This window comes from Rhinolophus hipposideros, assembly GCF_964194185.1.
Source record: "Rhinolophus hipposideros genome assembly, chromosome: 10".
Lineage (NCBI taxonomy): Eukaryota > Metazoa > Chordata > Mammalia > Chiroptera > Rhinolophidae > Rhinolophus > Rhinolophus hipposideros.
Window position 1 is genome coordinate 69,491,896 of NC_138056.1, and position 20,160 is coordinate 69,512,055.

Genomic DNA, 20,160 nt, shown 5'->3' on the forward strand with positions numbered 1-20,160 from the left:
AATTTTCCTGGCTTAGAATTTAAATCAAAGCCATCAAACATACTGTTTACATCATCTAATCTGTCTTAAAGGATGTTAAGACAGATTACTTTTAATGTCCATGTGTCCTTTTTTTTAAAAAGCATTTGAAACTAAAAGTCTTGACGATCTCTGAAACTTAATTGAGAAAAATGTAAAGCACTTTAATGGAATTTTTCCCATGATCTGTGGAAGAGTTTTTTAACAGATGGTTCAAATGGACAAAGCAATGAAAACAGAAATTAAAAGCAGATCCTGAAGAAAAGGAACTGTGTTCTCAAAAATCCTATAGATGATGGCAGGACTAGATGTAAAGCAGTACTTTCTTTTGCATCATAGTTTGGAGAGAACAGAAATTTATTAGGTGGTCCTCTACGCGGGGGTAAGGGTGGGTGGGTGGGGGGAAGTCGCTCTTGGTGGGAATCATTCATTTAGAACTCCAGCCAACTTTAACGATTGAGCAATTCCATCCAAGTGCCGATAAAAAAATACAATACGGTGAGGCAAATAGGTATTCTCCCAGAAGTACTTCGGAACACCTAAGTCGGAGGTGGGTATTTGGGTGATGGGGATGATCTGCGTGGGAAGATCACGTGGGAAGATCTAAGCAACTTGGAAAAACAACAGTAAACAGCCCAAGGCCTTGAAGCTTTTCGTTTTGAATATCAAAATCCTGACTTTCTTGGATCCATGAAGCGAGCGGTGGCAAAGAGACAGGAAAACCTTTTCAACCTGGAATTTATATGCATGTGTGGAGACCTGAAGTAAACTGGAAGCGAATGCTAGAAAGCAGCATCTTCCAACCAGGCTTCGAAAATGTTATCTCAAACTTGAGGGAAAGTTAATGCTGGTTTCTGTCCCAGACATGTCTACGGAGTGGGTGGTGAGAAGGCAGGAGGGGAGGTATGTTGGGAGTTGGGGAATGTTTTGTGACTTGGAGGACCCCACAGTGTCCCGGTGGGTTACAAGGAGCCAGGCGTCCAGCAGGGGACAGGGTTGACGCCCTCCGCGAAGGCAGGAGCGCCACCGGGCCGCAGCAGCGCGGAGCCTGGGAGCCAAGTGCGGGCCAGTGGGTGGCGGCAGGAGGGTAAGTGGGAGAAGGGGCGGGGTGGCGAGGGGTGGAAGCGCGGAGGCAGGAGGAGGGTCTGCGAGCCCGGGCCGATTTGCAGGCGCTCTGAGCCTGCGTCCGCGGAGGGGGAGGGCTTCCCCGGCCCGGCCCGAGAGGCGGCTGGGCGCTGCAGGCTCCCCGCACAAAACACCGTCGGGAGAGCAGGGGAGTGGAGCTGCCGGAAGTGTCTGCGCGCCGCCAGAGAACTTTCCTGCTCCGGCCGCGGCCCGGAGCCTCGGCCGCCTCGGTGCGCGCAGCGACGATGCGCCGCGACGGCGACACCCTGAGCGGATCCGCGCGTCGGCCCAGCCCCGGTGTCCTTGCCCGCCTCCCCTTCGGGGAAGACTGAGCCCGGAGGCGTCCGCGCGCCGCGGGAGCCCGGCGCGGGCGGCGGGCGGCGAGGGGCCCGTGTCCTTGGCGCAGTCCCCTGGCGTCCCGACGCGTCCCCCGCGATCGCGCGTCCCCAGCGCCCGCCGCCGTCTCCGACTGTCCCCGCCCCGAGCGCCGGCCCCGACGGACCCCCGGCGCCCGCTGGCAGTGCCTGTGCCATGGGGCTGCCTACTCTGGAATTCAGCGATTCCTACTTGGACAGCCCGGATTTCAGGGAGCGCCTTCAGTGTCACGAGATTGAGCTGGAGCGCACCAACAAGTTCATCAAAGAGCTCATCAAGGACGGCTCTCTGCTCATCGGGGCGTTGAGGAGTAAGTCGAGCTGGCCGGGGAGGGTGGGGAGGGAGCGGGGCTGTGGAGTGTTCCCGCGGGGTGCGGGTCTGCGGAGTGGGATGGAGGACACGGAGCTTCTTTTGTTTGAATGGGTTTGGGGACAAAGCTGAAGAGCTCCCCTGCTGGTGGCTAACAAAGTTTGCTCGTAGGTGTTGGTAGTTACTTCCATGCCTACACAGAGGGCACAGCTCTCTACTGGACGCTGGGATGTATCCTGAGGAAAGGTGTACAGAAGTCATCGTTTCGTGTGACGTTTCTGGAAACATGTTGGGGACTGTTGGTCTTCTTTGTAATTTTCCTGTGTCTAGTGGGAACACTTAAAAAAGACCCCTAAGGAAGGATTCAAGAGTTTGTCTTAAGGATAAAACGAGACTATTTAGTAACATTCAGAGCATGATTCACTTCTTATGTATATCAGTGGCTCTTCATTGGACACCAGCGTTGAGTTTTGTTTTGTTTTTAATAGGCGTTTGTAGTTTCGCCGTTTAGTAAGACAGGCTGGCACCAGTGGATTTTATCACTTTACAAGTTTCTGTACATTTAAATTCTTGGTTTGCGCTGTAAATCTGGTGTTGGTCAAATCGTTGAGGATGAGAGTTCAGAGCCAATCAGAACCTCTGATAACCTGTAGAAAGTAAACAACGCCCTTAGGGGCTTCTCCCTCCTCCTTGTCCAGAGGCCTCTTGATCTGGATCTTCACTTTTAATTACTCAGACATAAGGGAGACTTAGCAAAAGAAACTCCAGAGTTTCTCTTAACAGATAATTGAGTGATTAAATGATGATGCTCAACTTGTTACCTTTCCCAGGACGTTTTTGCATCCTTAAATAAAGACTTCGGAATGCTTTGGCTACTGAAAAGAGGCCCTGGAAAGCCATGGGGATGTAATGTACAGCATAGGGAATATAGTCAATAATATTGTGATAGCTGGTTGGTGGCTGGACTTACCATGGTGATCACATCTTTAGGTATATAAATGTTGAGTAATTATGGTGTACACCTGAAACTAAAATTATATTGTGTGTTAGCTATATTTTAACAAGAATTGTGAAGAAAAAGAAAAAGAAGCCCTGGAATCTCTGGCCTCTGAAGGCTGGGTGAGTGAAGTATTTTCATAAGGTGGAGAGGTCTTTAGGTGATCTAGCAATCCCAGGATATATGTTCGGGAAGCATCATAGTATATGTCAAGTGCCAGGTCAATAACAACATGATGGGGATGTGTGTTTCTTTCTGAAACAGACAACATTAGCATCTGATCTGTATTTTGAAGCATGTATTAATAATGGTAAGGATGGAGCTTAGCCAAATGCATTGAAATTAGTGTGCTCCCAAATCCTTTTTTATTTTAACCATCCCAAATGCTAGAACATTTATTAGGTTGGTGGAAAAGTAATTGCAGTTTAAAAGGTTAAAATTAATTGCAAAAACTGCAATTACTTGTGCACCAACCTAATACTTATCACTTACTTAACCAGTGTAAAGAAAGTATGTTTTGTGCTCACATTCACTTAATTTCTGAATTTGAGGCTACTACTGATAACATCGTTTACGATTTGTGAAAAATACGGTTTATCTGCAGTTCTTTTCATCCTGTGTATACACATAGATGAACTCTCCTGCCGGTTTGCAAATCCCGCTTGAGGTCTTGGGACTGGCCTCTTTGCCTCAGAGCCTGATGCCTCTTCAAAAAGTTGCGCCATCTCAGAGTGCTAAGTGCTGAGCTGACTTGCTAGATGTGCCAGATGGTCTACAAATGACATTTCTCCTCACTCTGCTCTGCTGGAGATCAGTTTTAGTGTTTCAAAGGGTGAAAATACTTATAAAGCTGTGATAAAAGCTCTGAAATGTACATTATCTTACTAATAATATTATGTACTTTATTGTGATTTTTGAATCTAGTATTGCAAAAATCAGGTGATTTCTATTCCTACAGGTTTGTTCTTCCTCGTAAGTGAAGAAATCTTAAGAGTGTAAGTTCGTTGAATATACAGACCCCACCTTATTAATTTGGCCTTATGCACTTAAATATACAACCTGTTACCTTTCTTAGGATTTTTAAGTTTGTGATGAGAGTGCATTACACTCATGTGCTGCATAATGATGTTTGTTTTGGTCAATAGCGATTGGGGCCATAAGATTATAATGGAACTAAAAAATTTTCTATTGCTGGTGACCTTGTAGCTGTCCTAATGTATAGGGCAATGCATTACTCACGTGTTTGTGGTGATGCTGGTGTAAACAAACCTACTGTGCTGCCAGTTCTATAAAAGTATAGTACGTACATAATATTTGATAATTGATAATAAATGACTGTTACTGGTTTATGTATTCACTATGCTATACTTTTTATCATTATTTTAGATTGTATTCTTTCTACTTACAAAGAAAAGATTCTTGTAAAACAGTATGTCATGTTACACCAGTGGCAGCCTCTTGCATCTCCTGTTTACTGACTCTTTGATTGCATCATTTTGTCTTGTGCTTGATTTAATCTTGTATTGCTGTATAAATGTAGTGTAGCCTACGTGTACAGTGTTTATAAAGTTCACAGTAGTGTACAGTAATGGTCTAGGCCTTCACATTCACTCGTCACCCACTCACTGACTCATCCAGAGCAATTCCAGTCCTGCAAGCTCCATTTATGATAAGTGCCCTGTACAGGTGTACAATATTTTTTTATCTTTTATACCGTATCTGTACTGTACCTTTTCTATGTTTAGATATGTTTAGATACACAGATACTTACTATTGTGTTACAGCCGCCTGCAGCATTCAGTATAACATGCTGTACAGGTTTGTAGCCTTTGAGCAGTAGACTGTACCGTATATAGCGTAGATGTGTAGATTATACCATCTAGGTTTGTGTGACTGCAGTCTTTGATTTCGCACAATGACGAAATCAAAATTGCCTAACGGCACATTTCTCAGAATGTATCCTGGTCCTTAAGCAATGTGTGATTCTCTCATTGTGGAAGGAAAACATTTTATTCCTTGTTAAAAGAATTCCCAGAATCAGCTGCCAAATGGGAGAGAGTTGGGGCAAAGGAACCCTTGAAGTCACATGATGGCACTGCTTTTTTCCCCCACCAAGCTACCTTCTGTCCCTTAGGGAGGATGCTTTGAGGCTGGGCTGGGGTGCTAAATGCCTTTTATCTGAAACTGTGAGGATAGGACTAAAGGACTTGAAGCGTGCTTGGTTCTATCTTCGATTTACCAAAGAGCCCTCCTTTCCCCAATCCTGCCCCTTCTGACAGTTTTTCCTTTCTGCCAGGAAGCCTTCACCTTTCCTATCTTTAAACTAAGCCTTTCCATTCTCTATACCTACTGTTTCAATAGTGTATCCATTAACCATTTCAGTTTTATTTTAGCACTTTATTTTCATTAATTAATGGTTTCTTAATATAACCTTCAATAACTGACACTCATTAATACACTTCTAAGCATCTTCTGTTATTTTCATCTTGGTTAATAACTTTTCTGGTGAGAGTTTTGGCATGTACTCTTAGTTAATACATGCATGACTATTCCAGTAGGAGTTACATATGCTTTTTGATCTTTGGTTCAGGATGTAGGTATCTTCAGTAGAGTATTTGGAAGGATCCTTATAAATAAAGACTTTGACAGGATGATTTTAATTTTAAATAACTTCTGTAAGATACTTAACATGTTCTTTAAAGGAATTATTGCATTTCCTATTCACATCCACTCTGAGAAAATGGATGTCAGTTATTAGTAATTAAGTGGATTGACATAGACCTGAGTTCCAGTTCTGGTGTTGTCAAATGCTGTGTGATTATTGGTTTAAGTAACTTAACCTCTCTGCATCCTACCTTTCCTGTAAAATGAGGAAACATCTATAAAAAAATCTTACCACTAGAATTATTTGTTCATATTGTTACAAGTCATATAGATGTTTGTTTTGGTTACTGATACTTGAGAATATTTGACACTGATGAATTGGGTTTTACTTTATGCTTTATGACTCAAAAATCTCCACCCTTTTCATCAAATGTTATTCTATGAACTTTGTTCTTTTACAGGTGCCAGTCTTAAAATTTGAGTTGTGAAATCATAAACTAGTTTTCCTTATTAATTTTCGCCTTTCATGTTCCAAAGAATCATTTCAACATGGGTGTCATAATTCCTCCTTTACTTTGTCTTTTCTTTATACTTTTGAATTGAAAGAACTATCTTTAAGCAGAGCTATGTCCTTGCAAAAATAGACAGAATAGACGCCCCTGCCCCCCCAAAAAAAGACAAAAGAGGAAAAAGAATAGACACAAATAGAATTATACTGATTGAATTGAATTGTTCGAGTGAAGAGAGCATATTAACATTCATTCTTTCCTCCACCTTGCCCTGCAGCGTCTCGGCTATCTCCCCTTTCTTACCGAGATCCCTTTGGTCTCATTGCCCAAGGTGGAATGGGCCAACTTTGCCTTTAGGATAGTTTCTCATATATCCTAGATAGTGTGTCTGGGCTTCTTTAGAAGGAAAAAAAAATTTTGGTGGACTCTAATATAGATTTAGTTATTATGATAGTTAAATACATACATACACATGAAACTGTAATTCTTATGCTCATTCATACAACCTTAAAAGCAAATCAATTTACAATTAAATATAAATAATACTGTGAAACCAATAAAAAACTTTTCAGCTATATTTAATTAATCTACTGGATGATGTTTTGCTGGAACAAAATTTCCTCTCACATAAAGACTGCTGATAATATCTTGTGTTGATGATTCATTTTCTCACTGTTTTTCCCGATTGAAACTGCAGTTCTTCAAAATCTTCTTGCCCTGATGGTGGCCTTAATATGTCACAAACTTTATTTATTCATTGGTCATATTGCTTCTGTTGTTAAAGTATTAATGATCCATGACCCAAAGAAGAAGGGGACCTAATTTGAGTCGTAGAAGTTGGTTGCTCATAAATTGATGTAGGATATGCAGTTAATTAAGAGATTAGCAAGAGGGAAGCACACAATTTCTTAAAGGTGACTACCCTCAGTGCCCTCAGACCTCAGTCTGAAGTATACTGCTATGGTGCCCCTGTAAGTAAATACTTGTTTATACTGGGGAGGGGGGTGACAAAAAATGTATACAAGTGGACACTTTGGTCAACGTTGATCAAGCAGTAGTTTGCCGTAATCAGAAGTCTAGATGCTGATGGTAACCACTTTGAGCACCTCTTGTAATTGTAGAAGTCAAACGTGACTTGTATTCATCTTTTGCTATTGGTATGTATTGAGTATTGTAATTTTAATACACTTTTCCTTTCTTAAAAGGTGTGTACATTTTTTTTGGCACCCTCTGTAGTAAAAGAAACCCCTAAATGCAAAGGCTACATTGAAATATCTTAGAAAGCGTGAGGTACTCCTGCCTTCCATTTGTTGTATTTCACATACTCACCTTTGTCCAAGCTGGACTTGTGTTTTGACTTCAAGCCAGTCATTTTGTGTGTATGTTCAGAGCCCACTTTGCTACCAGTTTTTGGTGGCACGGAGAAAGCCTTTCTTGTTATTGGTCTATTCATTTGATCATTCTTCAACTTTCAGTGAGAATTACTATTGTATTAAGCTATTTTGAGTATTTAAATTTGAACCCAGGTTTTATTTAGTTTGAGGGGAACTCGTAGATTCTTGTTACCCTGTGAGCGCTACCTCACTGCTGCTTATTCCTCTATGGTCCTTTTGCTTGTTTAGTTGGGCAGCTGTGGAATTACTTCAACCATTCATTTGGTCTTAGAGTCATTAGAGTTTGAGTTAAATGAGCAGAAGTAACTGTATATGTCAAATGAACTGTAATTAATTTTAGGAACTGATAGATTCGGAATGTGGTGCTTAAATGTTCTGCTTCAGGGACCTGTACGAGTAAAAACAGTTATACTCGTGTTAATTTAAATGGGAGCCTTGGCGCTCATCAAAGTGGAATTCAATTGGGTTGGCTGAATACATCCATCTACCAACCCTGCTTCTCTACTGGAGTTTTATAGGTGCCCTTTAACAGTATGTGTCTTTATTTCTATTGGATTTCCTTTTTTCAGCAAGTAGTGGTAATTGAGGGGCTGGCCTGTTAGAAGGCCAGTGAATGGGTTGCTACGAGAGAAGAAAATGTCTCCTGCCTAGTGGAGAAGAATGGCTTACCAGTAATCACGTTTTACACTGTCTCCTGTGACAGTTATGATCAAGGTACTCTGAAAGTACAAAAAACTCAGGTAACTACTAAACTTTTAAGTCAACGAAAAGCAGCTTTAACACATATCTTCTCAATGATAAACATTTCTTACAGCACAATGTAAATTGTGTTGATGATGGGTAAGCATAGCTCAGATTATGTAAGAAAAATAATGAAGCTTACATTCAGTATTGCTTTGGTGTCAAGTACAATTTTATTCAAGTAATGTATACATAGAAAGTGAAAACAACTCTTTTCTCTAGATTTATAAAGATAAATATTAGGTTAAAATTTCAGACTATTAGGCTGTATACAGTAAATATTATGCAACAATGAAATGTGTATTTTGGACAGATGAGAAAGGGTGAAGGAAAGGGGGCTATTTAGTCTTGAATCTCTTTCACGAATATCGTTTCTTGCCAGAGCCAATTGCCACCTGTTGTGGCCCCAGCCATCCCATCCGTCTGGATGGTAATTTCTGCTCATTTCCGCCTGCTAGACAGGTGCCAGCTGCCCTGTCTCCCCACCTGCGGCCCACCAGTTTCAGCTTGCAGCTCTGCCAGCCTTCCTTTTTCCTCCATCCTCCTGAACCTCTGCCCAGCATCTAATAATCCTTATAGTGTATCCCCAGTGGATCTGGCCTCATCAGCCAAGGACTTCTTGCTATCTGCTTCTTGCTTACTTTCATTCTGAAAACGAAAACCAATTCCTGAGCACCTGGTTCTCCAGTGCATGGAATCTGTGCTGCATCTTTTGCAGTTGTCATGTGCTGAGTGTAATGGCTGGGTTTTGTGTAAGTGAAACAACTTCCTTAATATTTGTTAATCTTAATGGCCTTTGCAGAGGCCAAGAGACAGGGTAATAATAGGGCTGTCGATAGAAATATAGTTATTTTAACAATTTTGTCTTTGGCCAGGTGAATTTCAACTTGGACCTGGATAGTTCTGGTAATGTGGATTTTTCTCTACAGGATTACATCTAACTGGAATGTTTTGGTTAATCAGAATATGTCGTTATTCCTATCTGCAGTATTCTGATTTTATTAACAAGAATTCAGTTACAAGGCTGAAGGGAGTGTTACGGCAAAATACACATGTACAACATTCTGTGTAAGGAATGAGATTTTAATAACTAATAATCTGCCAGTTTTTCTAACTTTTCCTTTGTTGCAGAGACATGTATGTATAACAGAAGAAACAAATAAGCCCTAATTTGTGGAATTTTGAATCTTTCATTTGAGAGTAATACTCGTATGTCTAATTGTAATTTTTACATGGAACATGGTGAGAAAAGGCTAGGCTAAGATTAATAATTAACTCTTTGTAGATTATTTTATATTAATTATTTAAACAGATTTTTCAATTTTTAGATGCTGTGGTAAAAGTCTCCATTCAATGGTATTTTAAAAATGGCAAAATGTGACTTCTTTTGTATTGGTTTATCTGATTTGGGTGATTATCAGGTATAATGGAAAGCTCCTGGTATTTTGTCAAGGACAGAACCATGCTGGGATGGTTCTCAATGTCAGGTGATATGAAAGAAAATTGGGGGAAATGCACCAGGTACATAACCTTGTTACATTAATAGTACTCTTCCAGACCTTGGCTTTACTCTGGGAAAAAGTAGGTAGACATAAAATGACCCCCTTTATTTGGAAGTCAGACACATTTCTCAGTAGTGGAATTCCTATCATATTTCCTCACACAAAATCTAAAAAACAGTACTGCTTGCTAGTTCATGAAAGACAAGCCAAATGTAAAAGACAAGCCTTGTGTGTAAACATCTGCTGGAGCTTATCCAAATGCAAGACCCAGCTTTGGGTCTCTGTTTAGTACACAGGAAAAGTGATGATTTAACTTACAGCAAACTGATATGTGTTTGTGTGTGGAGGGGAGTATTGAGTTGCTAATAGAAATGGGCCTTTTGTATAGTGTATTATCTCTTCAAGTGGAAGCTATGTAAATTGATTTTACTTTGCCATAATGATAATTTTATTTTCGTTATTTGTGTAATTTTCTTATTCCTTAAAAGTCTCAATGAAAGATATGTCCCCTACCTCCCCCACCTAAAAAGGAGTTAGTGGGCATGTGTCATGCAGGGACTCACGCGGGGTCTCAGCTCCTGCTCCCTACATAAGAACGCAGGACATGGTGAGGCCAAAAAGGAACACCCACGGAGCCATAGATAGGGGAGTCATGCCACTATATTTTTGCTGGCAGCTGGGTTGCAGACACAGGAAGCAGAAGCCACACGATCCACAATCCACCGTCCGCCTTTCTGTCTCCCAACCAGCCAACCAACCAACGCAGTCACCGCAGTTACATCAGCAGCCAATTGGCCAACCGGCAACAGCCAACCAACCACCACCAACCACCAACCAACCACCACCCGAACCAGCACCTCCCACATGAGGCCGAGAGCCTGGAAACTGCTCTCTGGGACTCTGTCTCCACACTCCACCCCTCCAGGGTCTCGCCTCACAATCTACACAACAATCTTCTTCTGCGAGGGACCCTATGTCAGGAACCCAGCTCATGAAAAAAAAAAGGTCCAGGGGTTGTCCCTCGATGTCCACCTACTTTCTGGACACAGCCAGACCTCCTGGGCACAGCCAGGGTTTCTCATAAACAAGACTGCAGTCTGCGCCAGTGTGAACTAGGGCCAAACCCTCTGCACATTAGGACGGGACCAATGTATGGACAGTTCCATGTGGGGTGGAGCCTCCGGTCCCTGCTCGTCCCTTCTGACCGGGTACCTTGGCCACCCCCCCCCCCCCCCCAATCAATCTGAAAGGAGTAGGCCTCAAGTGGCTGCATGAAGTCCTGGAGGGACACGGGTCACATTTTCTCGGACTTTTCCTTTAGGCTTCTCTGGAATTGCTGTTCTGGACACAACTGTTTCCAAAGTTCCAACAAGAGTGCATTGGGTTGTCAGTCTATTTTTTCCCGATCAACCCCTGCTGCTACAAGATCATGCCACATCTGCATTCGTGTTGCTCTCTGAGGCCCACGACCTTACCCCCTTACTTTTGACTTGGCTTCCAGGCCTTAACTTCTCAGACTTCCTGTCTTAACTTCCTTTTCCTCCGGTTTTCAACATCCCCTATGGTGGCCGTAGCAATTGTAACTTCATGGATCCTCCATCCCACAAAGAATGGCAACCAAGGATCCAAAAGCACTTGCAGGGGCAGTATCCAAAACCAGATCTCTCATGCTGGTTGTAAAATGCTCGTTATCCGGCCCCCACATATTAGGATTGAACATAGCATGTCTACCATTTCACAGATGATTTGAGTAAGCTCAGTATACGATTGCCATTTAGTCACAGTGTCTGGCAGCTCCAGCCTGTCCCCATACTATGCGTACCGCAGCAGTGAGCCACTCCATTAGAGTGTGGTTGCCCTGGTCTTGGGCCAACTGCTATGGCAATTCTGTAACTTTTGTCGCAGGGATGGAGCCTAGCTTTTTCATTTCTTTTCCATTTCGCCTGGGGAGCAGAGAATGCTGTCTGCTCCCTCATCCCATAAACACAGTAGCCAAGCGGAGACTGGCTCTCCAGGGCGCTGTTAGCACTGCCTCCCCAGCTCCTGCAACTAAGTGGGAGTGTAAGGGGTGTGGGTTGTGAATTCAGTCACAGCTGGGTTGCCAGCAGCAACGACCCCGGGCCCAAAGACTGATCATGCTTTACCTTTTGCTTCAAGATGAGCCTGGCTTGGGGTTTGGGAGCTACATTGTCTCCACTTGTCTTCTGCTTCTGCCTCAGAGTCTCCACTGTGGGGCTCCATCCTGTAACAGGCGACCCGAACTTCCAGCGCCTCCCACTGGGACACCTGGTCCCGCACCTGCGCTATTTCCAGCAAGTGCTTCCTGCGAGTTATGATGCACCACGGTGAGAACCTCCTCCAACCGACGGTCCCGAGCTTCCAGTGCCTCCCCCAGGGCTGCTGGTCCTGCACCTGAGCTATTTCATTAAGCGTGTCCTCCATGTTAATGACGCAACATGGTGAGGGACATCCAGCCCACATGCCAGCTGTACTCTTTGCCTCCTCTGGCAACCGCTCAGCTAGAACCTGCAGGGCCCTCTACACGCAGCCCGGAGAGCCATCCATGTCCTCCCACTCCTCCTCGGGGGTCCAACTTCTGAGAATAGTAGCTACTGGGTACTGCACACTGTGTGGGGTCCACATGTCCACTCTGGGTCCACATGCCCAGAGTCAGATGCCATTTCTCCCTGGCTGGAATCCTGCTCACCGTGCCAGGCGTCCGATTGGGTGGAGGCCTCGGTGCAAGATGTCTGCAACCCTCGGAGCCTAAGGCCGCAGCAGATTACCAAAAGTAAGGTGAAGCTTTCTATGGCCAAGAGGATGGTGTGCCATCTGGAGGCTTAAGTCTCCCAGGCAGACCGCGCCTCCAGTTTCCGGCACAGCTCACGGGCCTTCTGAAACAGCTTTCATACGTATAAACTGCTCTGTTACCTTACGAAGAGTTTCGGCCGACACCAAACCCTGCTCGCTGCGCCATGTGTCATGCAGGGTGTCACGTGGGGTCTCAGCTCCCGCTCCCCACATAAGAATGCAGGGTATGGTGAGGCCAAAAAGGAACACCCACAGAGCCATAGATAGGGGGGTCATACCACTATATACTCGCTGGCGGCCGGGTGGGGCACACGAAGTAGGATCCATACGATCTGCAACCCGCTGTCTGCTTTTCTGCCTCCCAACCAGCCAACCAGCCAACGCAATCACGGCAGTTACATCAGCAACCAATGGGCCAACCAGTTACAGCCAACGGCCAACCACCACCTGAGCCAGCTCCCCGCCACTCGATCCCGAGAGCCTGGAAACTGCTCTCTGGGACTCCATCCCCACATCATGGGAGGGATTAACAAGGAGAAGCAAATTAAAATTGTGAAAACAATTTAAATATTATGGTTTTGGAACTTGTATCAGACTTTGTGAGCCTTCTATGCAAAAATTATGTGACACTTGGAGAATCAAAGGAATGAGAGATTAATTAACCTGTTCTAAAAGTTGGTTGCGGGAAATTTGAGGGACAGTAAAAAATTGTCAATATAAGAGATAATATGGGTGACTTTTTTAAGGGCCACACTGTTTGGAGAAGATTTGGGAAAGCTGTGAACTCATGAAAAAATGATGTCAATGTAGGAAATAATAGGCAGAAACTTTTAAAGGCTTATACTGACTGCTTGTCATTCCTGGTTTTCCTTCGGTGACCATTTCTAACATTATTACTTCCTTTGTATTCCAGCTCCATCATTGCACCTTTTTCTCAGTAGGTGATGTTGCTGAATTTCCCTTCCATTTTCAGTAATTTCCTCTATCCTCTGAAGCAGCGGGTGGTGTGCAAGGATTCTTCCTAGCCTTTTTACTGTTTGTTTTCCTTGTGTGATAACATCTGCTCCCAGGGTTCCACCCTTGACCTCATTTTTCTGAGCTGTGGGTCTGATTTTCACCAGCCTACTACCTATTACCACCTGGATGTGCTTCAGGCATCTCAGACTCTGTCAAAACAAAGTACTTCCTTCTCCTCCAGCTTGTTATTTTTGTGCTCTCATTTGTTGGGTTATGTACTCATCCACCTGGTCATCTCAGAGAGTAACACGAGTCCTTCGAAGTCTTCCTGTTTCCTTCTACTCCATTTTTAAATTGGAGGCTTTTCACTCTATCTAGACCTAATATTTGATTAGTCCTGCAATTCCATGCCCACAATATCTTAAATTTGATTTTCTCTGCCTGCACTAATACTTCTTCTCTGTGTGTGTGTGTGTGTGTGTGTGTGTGTGTGTGTGTGTGAGAGAGAGAGAGAGAGAGAGAGAGAGACAGAGAGAGAGAGAGAGAGAGATGTTTTTCTTAGCTTTTTCTTAGCTTCAAACACTTGGCCAGAAGTCCAAAATGAAGGTAACACCAGGGCCCCGCTCTCTCTGAATGCTCTAGGGTGGATCTCTCCTTGCCTCGTCTAGTTTCTGGTGTTGTCAGCAATCCAAGACGTTCCTCCACATGTAAATACATCACTCCAATCTATGACTCCATAGTCACATGACATACTCCCTGTCGTCTCTGTTTATTAGATTCTACTTAGTCTTTTTAATATGAACTTCTAGGTGCCAAGGAATCTGTATTCTCATCAGCTGTGACCGCATTGTGGATGCTGAGTAATTGCTGAACATGAACCACTCTGTATTCTACTAAGAAGAGCATGATACGAAGAAGGGTTTTGAATATCTGTGGAGGGAGTGAGCCAGGGAATGGACTGACTATAAGTCGGCTCTTTAATGTTGATCCTGCCAGGCTTCATATGTGACTACTCTGGCCTGGTTGTGCTGACGGTTAGGATTGGGTAACCCAGGCCACCGCAGTCAGCACCAGGGGTTAGAATTTCATTCCAGTCCTGGTGCTGCCATTAACTAGTGGCATGGATACAAGTCATTCATCCCAGACCCTATTTTCTTCAAAAATGGGAATTGTATTTGCCCTATATTCCTTGTAGGATTGTTGTGTGCGCCAATGGAAAAAAAAACAAAAAAAAAAACGCATAGTAACATAATATAAAAATGTAACATTGTAATTTTAAAAATTTCAGCTTTTTTTCAAGACTTGAACAAGTTCTCCTCAATGTTTGTTATCATTCTTTAGAAACAAGATTACTTCAGTGGAAATGCTTTAGTTGAATGTTAAAGTATGGGCTTGTTTGTCCTGCAAATTAAATCAGTTTGGTAGGAAACGATTAGACAGTGTGTCATGGTTTGGATTTAGCTTTTTGCTTTTGAACAAATGAATAGTTATCTACTATTATCTGGAAACTAAGAAAGCATTATGCTGGCATTTAGGTTTGATGAACAGGCAACATAGATTTTGAAACTTCATTGACTTATCTGCTGGGGCCTCTGTTATGCAGGTTTGTGGTCTATAAAAGTTATTAAAAATGGGGGGCACAACTTGCACTTGTCAGAAGTGGGCAGTTTCACAAAATATAACAGGCCACACTGCAGATGAAAGATCTTTTTTCCACATTGGTTTCTGCATTGAAAGCAGACAGTGGCTTACAAAAGCAAGCACTGTCTTAGGTGTTTCTTATGATGCACAGATGGTTTGTAAATGTAATTATGTTTGAGGTGAGATCATCCCAGACGTTATTGGTGAGAAAAGAAAATAATGAGATGGGCCAGGCATTGCTGGAAGGTCTGAGAGCAGGGAATTATGGGGTAAAAAGGAACATTTAATTAAAAACTGCAAAGGAAGATTCAGTTGGCTCAGTGAGAGAATTGAATTGAGCCGGGTTGCTAGTTGATCCAGGAAAGGTGGTATGATTGGCGTCAGAAGCACCAGAAGAGGACATTTGGATGATACTCTAATGACAAAACAGATTATTAAAAAAAAAAAAAAAAAGATATTTCGTAAGGGCTCTATGAGCTTAAGGGGAGTTCTACCCTGGGGCAGGGGGATGTAGGGAACAATGAACAGGCAGTCTGGATTTTTGGAAAGGTTTGGAAAGTGAAGCAGGGGCTGGAAAACGCCGACCTCAGGCATTAAACAAAGAAGATAGAGATCATAATAATCCTGAACAAGGAATAAGCAGTGAGTGAAAGTTTCCCGGACTGTTAGGTTTAAGCTCTGTTGTGTGCATGTCTTTTTCTTTCCGTTATTGCCTTGGTTCTTCTAAATGCTCTAATGGAAATTGGAATCCGGCTGACTGAGTGTGATGTTTGGTGACACCCACTGATGAGAGTGAATGAGAAACGATGAAATAAGGGTGCAGAACTAAGATGTCAGTTGCAAGACACTCTTCCCATGTTAAATCCTTAGATTATGGCTTACATTTTCTCGTTTTTTTTTTTGTTGTTGTGGGAGATTGTATTTTGCACTTCTGTCAGAACATACATTAATTTAAATAAATCTCAATTTATTCAAATAATCTGAACATTAAATCTGGCTAAAAGAACTAGTGGTTGCTTTGTAGCTAGTTTAGTATTATCATTCACACATGTGCGGTGCTAATAACGTTTAATCTTTAACCATTAGAACATTTTAATATTAAGTAGATTCCTTGAAGATTTAACATAAACAGCAGTCAGCCTGGTATAGTAGAAAGAGCCTGGGCTTTAGAATCAGCAATGCTTTTCAATCCCAGTTCTGCCACTTACTGAGCAAGTCACTTAGTTTCTTTTGTGCTTTTTCCTTGTGTATACCATGAGAATAATATTTATTTCATATGCAATCTGTAGAATTAAATAAGATAACACATATAAAGTATCTGGCACAATGTATAGTACTTGGTATTAAATATTAATTTCTCATCTATCTCATTTCTAGCTAATGTTGAGACTAGGAAGCAAAATTAGACCAGAGTTATAAACAACCACCACCATATTTTATTCAAAAAAGGATGTGAGGTGGCTTTTTTAAGCAAAATTGTTACCTTACAAGGACAAACGCATATATATATATATATATATATATATATATATATATATATAGAGAGAGAGAGAGAGAGAGAGAGAGAGAGAGAGACAAAGAGAGAGAGAGAGAGTATTTAATGTTTGTATGAGAGCTGTACACCATGTGCCATTGCTTGTTATCATGAATGTGGCTGGTAGTGAGAGGAAGCCATTGCTTCTGTGGAATAATTCAGCTATCTTTATAAGGACCTTTCCACCTCTGAGATTTTACGGTTTTACAAAAAACATGGTGTTTTATTATAATGATTTGATTGTTTGCCTTTTTTTTTTTTTTTTAAATCTCTGGCAAGTTAGCTCCATAAGAGTTGGCACCAGATCTTTGGGACGCTGGAGTTGGACACCATGATACATTTTTCATCAATGTCTTTTAAATGACTGGACTTACAACAAGTTGTGTCAAACTAATGTTTGGAGATGCAGAAGTCCACAGGTTGTCACAAACCACTTAATGTTGGAACCACTTCTGAAAAATTGTATACAAAGACAAGTGTCTTAGTGAAAAAGCCAGTCATATTATGTAGATTTAACAGAATGAGATTAATTAGAGCAGGCTTACTTAAGGAATTGATACTTGTATTAAAGAATGAATTTTTTCTTTAGCAGTGACAATAACATGCAGTAATTCAAATCCAAGAGATATTGCCAAGAAAGTGCAACTATACCAGTGATTTATGTTGTTTTCTATTTGTAACAAAGCATTGCCTATGTTATTTTCAAGATGCCATTTCTGAGTGCTGATTTTCATTGCATGGGAATGCCTTCTTTTAAAATGCCATTCATTTTTTAAACAACATTGTTGAAATATAGTTCACTATCATAAAATCCATCATTTTAAAAATGTACAATTCAATGGTTTTTCATGTGTTTACAGGCTTATGCAACCATCACAATCATCTAATTTAATTTTAAAAATTGTTTTCAGCTTTATTGAGGTATAACTGACAAACAAAATCATAAGATATTTAAAGTGTACATCAAGGTGATTTGACATACAAATACATTTTGAAAGGAGTCCCACCAGTTAATTAACACATTCATCAACATTAAAAAAAAAATAAATGTTTTTATTTTGGTGAGAACATTTAACTTTAATTTTTAGCAAATTTCATTTATATAATACAGTGTTATCAATGACAGTCACTGTGTTTTACATTAGATTCTCATTCCTTATTTACCTTACAGCTGGACGTTTGTAACTTTTTAACCATCCTTTCTCTATTTCTCCTATCCCCCAGCCCCTGGCACCCACCAGTTCAGCATTTGTCTCTCTCTGTCTAGCTTATTCCACTTAGCATAATGCCCTCACAATCAATCTATGTTGTCACAATGATAGGATTTCCTTCTTTGTCATGGCTGGATAATGTTTGATCATATATATGTAAATCTCACATCTTCCTCATCCATTTATCATTGGTGGACATTTACGTTCTTTCTATATCTTGACTATTGTGAATAATGCTGCAATGGACATAGGCTTGCACATAATTCTTCGATATCCTGTTTTTATTTTCTTTGCAAATATACCCAGGGATTGCTGTGTCATAAGATAGTTCTATTTTTAATTTTTTGAGGAACCTACATACTGTTTCCATGGTAGCTGAACCAATTTGCATTCCTACCAACAGTGTACAAGGGTTCCCTTTTCTCCATATCCTCACCAACACTTGTTGTTTCTTGTCTTTTTGGTGATGACCGTTCAAACAGATGTAAGGAGATGCTCTTTGTGGTTTTGATTTGCATTTCTCTAATGATTAGCAATGTTGAGCATTTTTTGTATGTGCCTTTTGGCCATTTGCATGTCTGCTGTGGAAAAATGTTTATCCCGGTCCTCTGCCCATTTTTTAATCAGATTGTTTGGTTTTGTTTTGAGTTGTATGAGTTCTTTATATATTTTGGAACCACTGTCTTATTTTTCATTGCCCTAAAAGAAATCCCATACCCATTAGTGGTCATTCCCTATTCTTTCTCTTCCGGGGTCCCTGGCAACTGTTACTAATATAACTTCTGTTTCTATAGATTTGCCTGTTCTAGACTTTATTTATAAATGGAATTATGTAATCTGTGGTCTTCTGTGATTGACTTCTTTCACTTAGCATATTTTCAGGGTTTGTTTATATTTTAGCATGTACTGGTACTTTATTTTTATTGCCAAATGTTCATTTGTATGGATATACCATCACATTTTGTTATCCATTTATGAGTTGATGGACATCTTGGTTATTTACTTTTGTTTCTTTTTGCTATTATGAATCATGCTACAAACATTTGGAGCCTGTTTTTACCTGGTTTTGCGTGGCCGTATGTTTTCATTCCCTTGTGTCTATTCCTAGGCATGGAATTGCTGGGCCATATGGTAACTCTGTGTTGGAACTTACCATTATAAATAGAAACTTAATAGGTTTATAAGCATTTACATTACATTTTTTTTATGATGTGAAGCAGTTTGAAAGCTAAATGTATATTTAAATCTAAGTTATAACTTCTCATAACAAATTCACTTTGATCTTTATATTTTTTGGAGAAAACAATTACTAGGTGGGATGAAGGAGGAGATATTTTCATATTGTTTTCATTTTCATTATAGATGGATAAGTATTTAAAATTTCATAATGTAAATATAGGACATTAGCAGTTTTTACATATGTGCAAAGAGTGGTAAGAGGAATGGAGAAGAAAAAATAGGAGAAAATGCAGAGAGCAAAGTGTTATGGGACAGGAGAGATGTGGAGAAGAGAGTGAATGGAACTCATTTCCTCCTATATTCATTCCGCATATTTATTTAGCACTTGCTCTATGTCAGATACTGTTCTAGGCCTTGGAAACACAGACCAGACAGAGACGCAGCCCTTCTGGGTTTACATTTACTGAGGGCATGCTGCTAATATTGTATGGTGTGTGTGTTGCTGCTTGGTGTTAAGACTTCCTAGGTACCGTGTGTATCCTTCATCTCCTCTAGACAGCTTTTCTCTGTTTTGTAGTGTAACTTGCACGTACCTCTGTTACAGTAGTCAACAGCTTGGGGATCTCATATGAGAATGGAAAATCCATTCTTCATCCACTCAGATCACTTCCGGAAACTTATAGGGGTCATGTACTGCACTTCAAGCATTGTCTTAGATCCTGACTCTGTGTGTGTGTGTGTGTGTGTGTGTGTGTGTGTAAGCCCTGTTTTCCTCATTTTTACAATGGGGATAATAATAATAATACCACCTATTTTTCATAAGGATTAAGTCTCTTGTGAGATGTATCTAGCACAGTGCCTGGTACATAGATATCGGCAAATGGTCAATATTATAATCTCACGATATCTTTTAACAGAAAAAAATAATCTCAATATTAAAATATTTAAAATGGGAAACATTTTCAATGCCTTTCTATGGTATTAAACTTTATTTTTCATTTAACCTTTCATGTCCACAGGAACACACTTAAAAATATACATATAATACCATCTCCATATAAATTTATATCATTATATCAAATATTTTCTTGCTTTGGCATATTTTTTTATTATTAGCATGTTTATGGCTATAAATTCTCAGATTGAAGGTGGCACTTACGTGTAAGTAATTTAAAGCAGTCTACATATGAAATATAAGTGAAGCCAGAGACAGTTACATTTTGAATAAAGAAACATCTGCAGTTTGCTACAGT

The 20,160-nt window shown here is 41.1% G+C and overlaps 1 protein-coding gene across 1 annotated transcript in view; it reads left to right on the top strand.

Annotated features, from left to right (window-relative positions):
* The first annotated feature begins 1,131 nt into the window (after positions 1-1,131).
* The window catches only part of ARHGAP42 (Rho GTPase activating protein 42), a 257,496-nt gene continuing 238,467 nt past the window's right edge, over positions 1,132-20,160 (top strand). Inside the window, exon 1 of the mRNA XM_081061952.1 lies at positions 1,132-1,828. Within this exon, the coding sequence (XP_080918078.1) occupies positions 1,675-1,828 (154 nt within the window). The 5' untranslated portion in view covers positions 1,132-1,674. The remainder of the gene's footprint in view (positions 1,829-20,160) is intronic.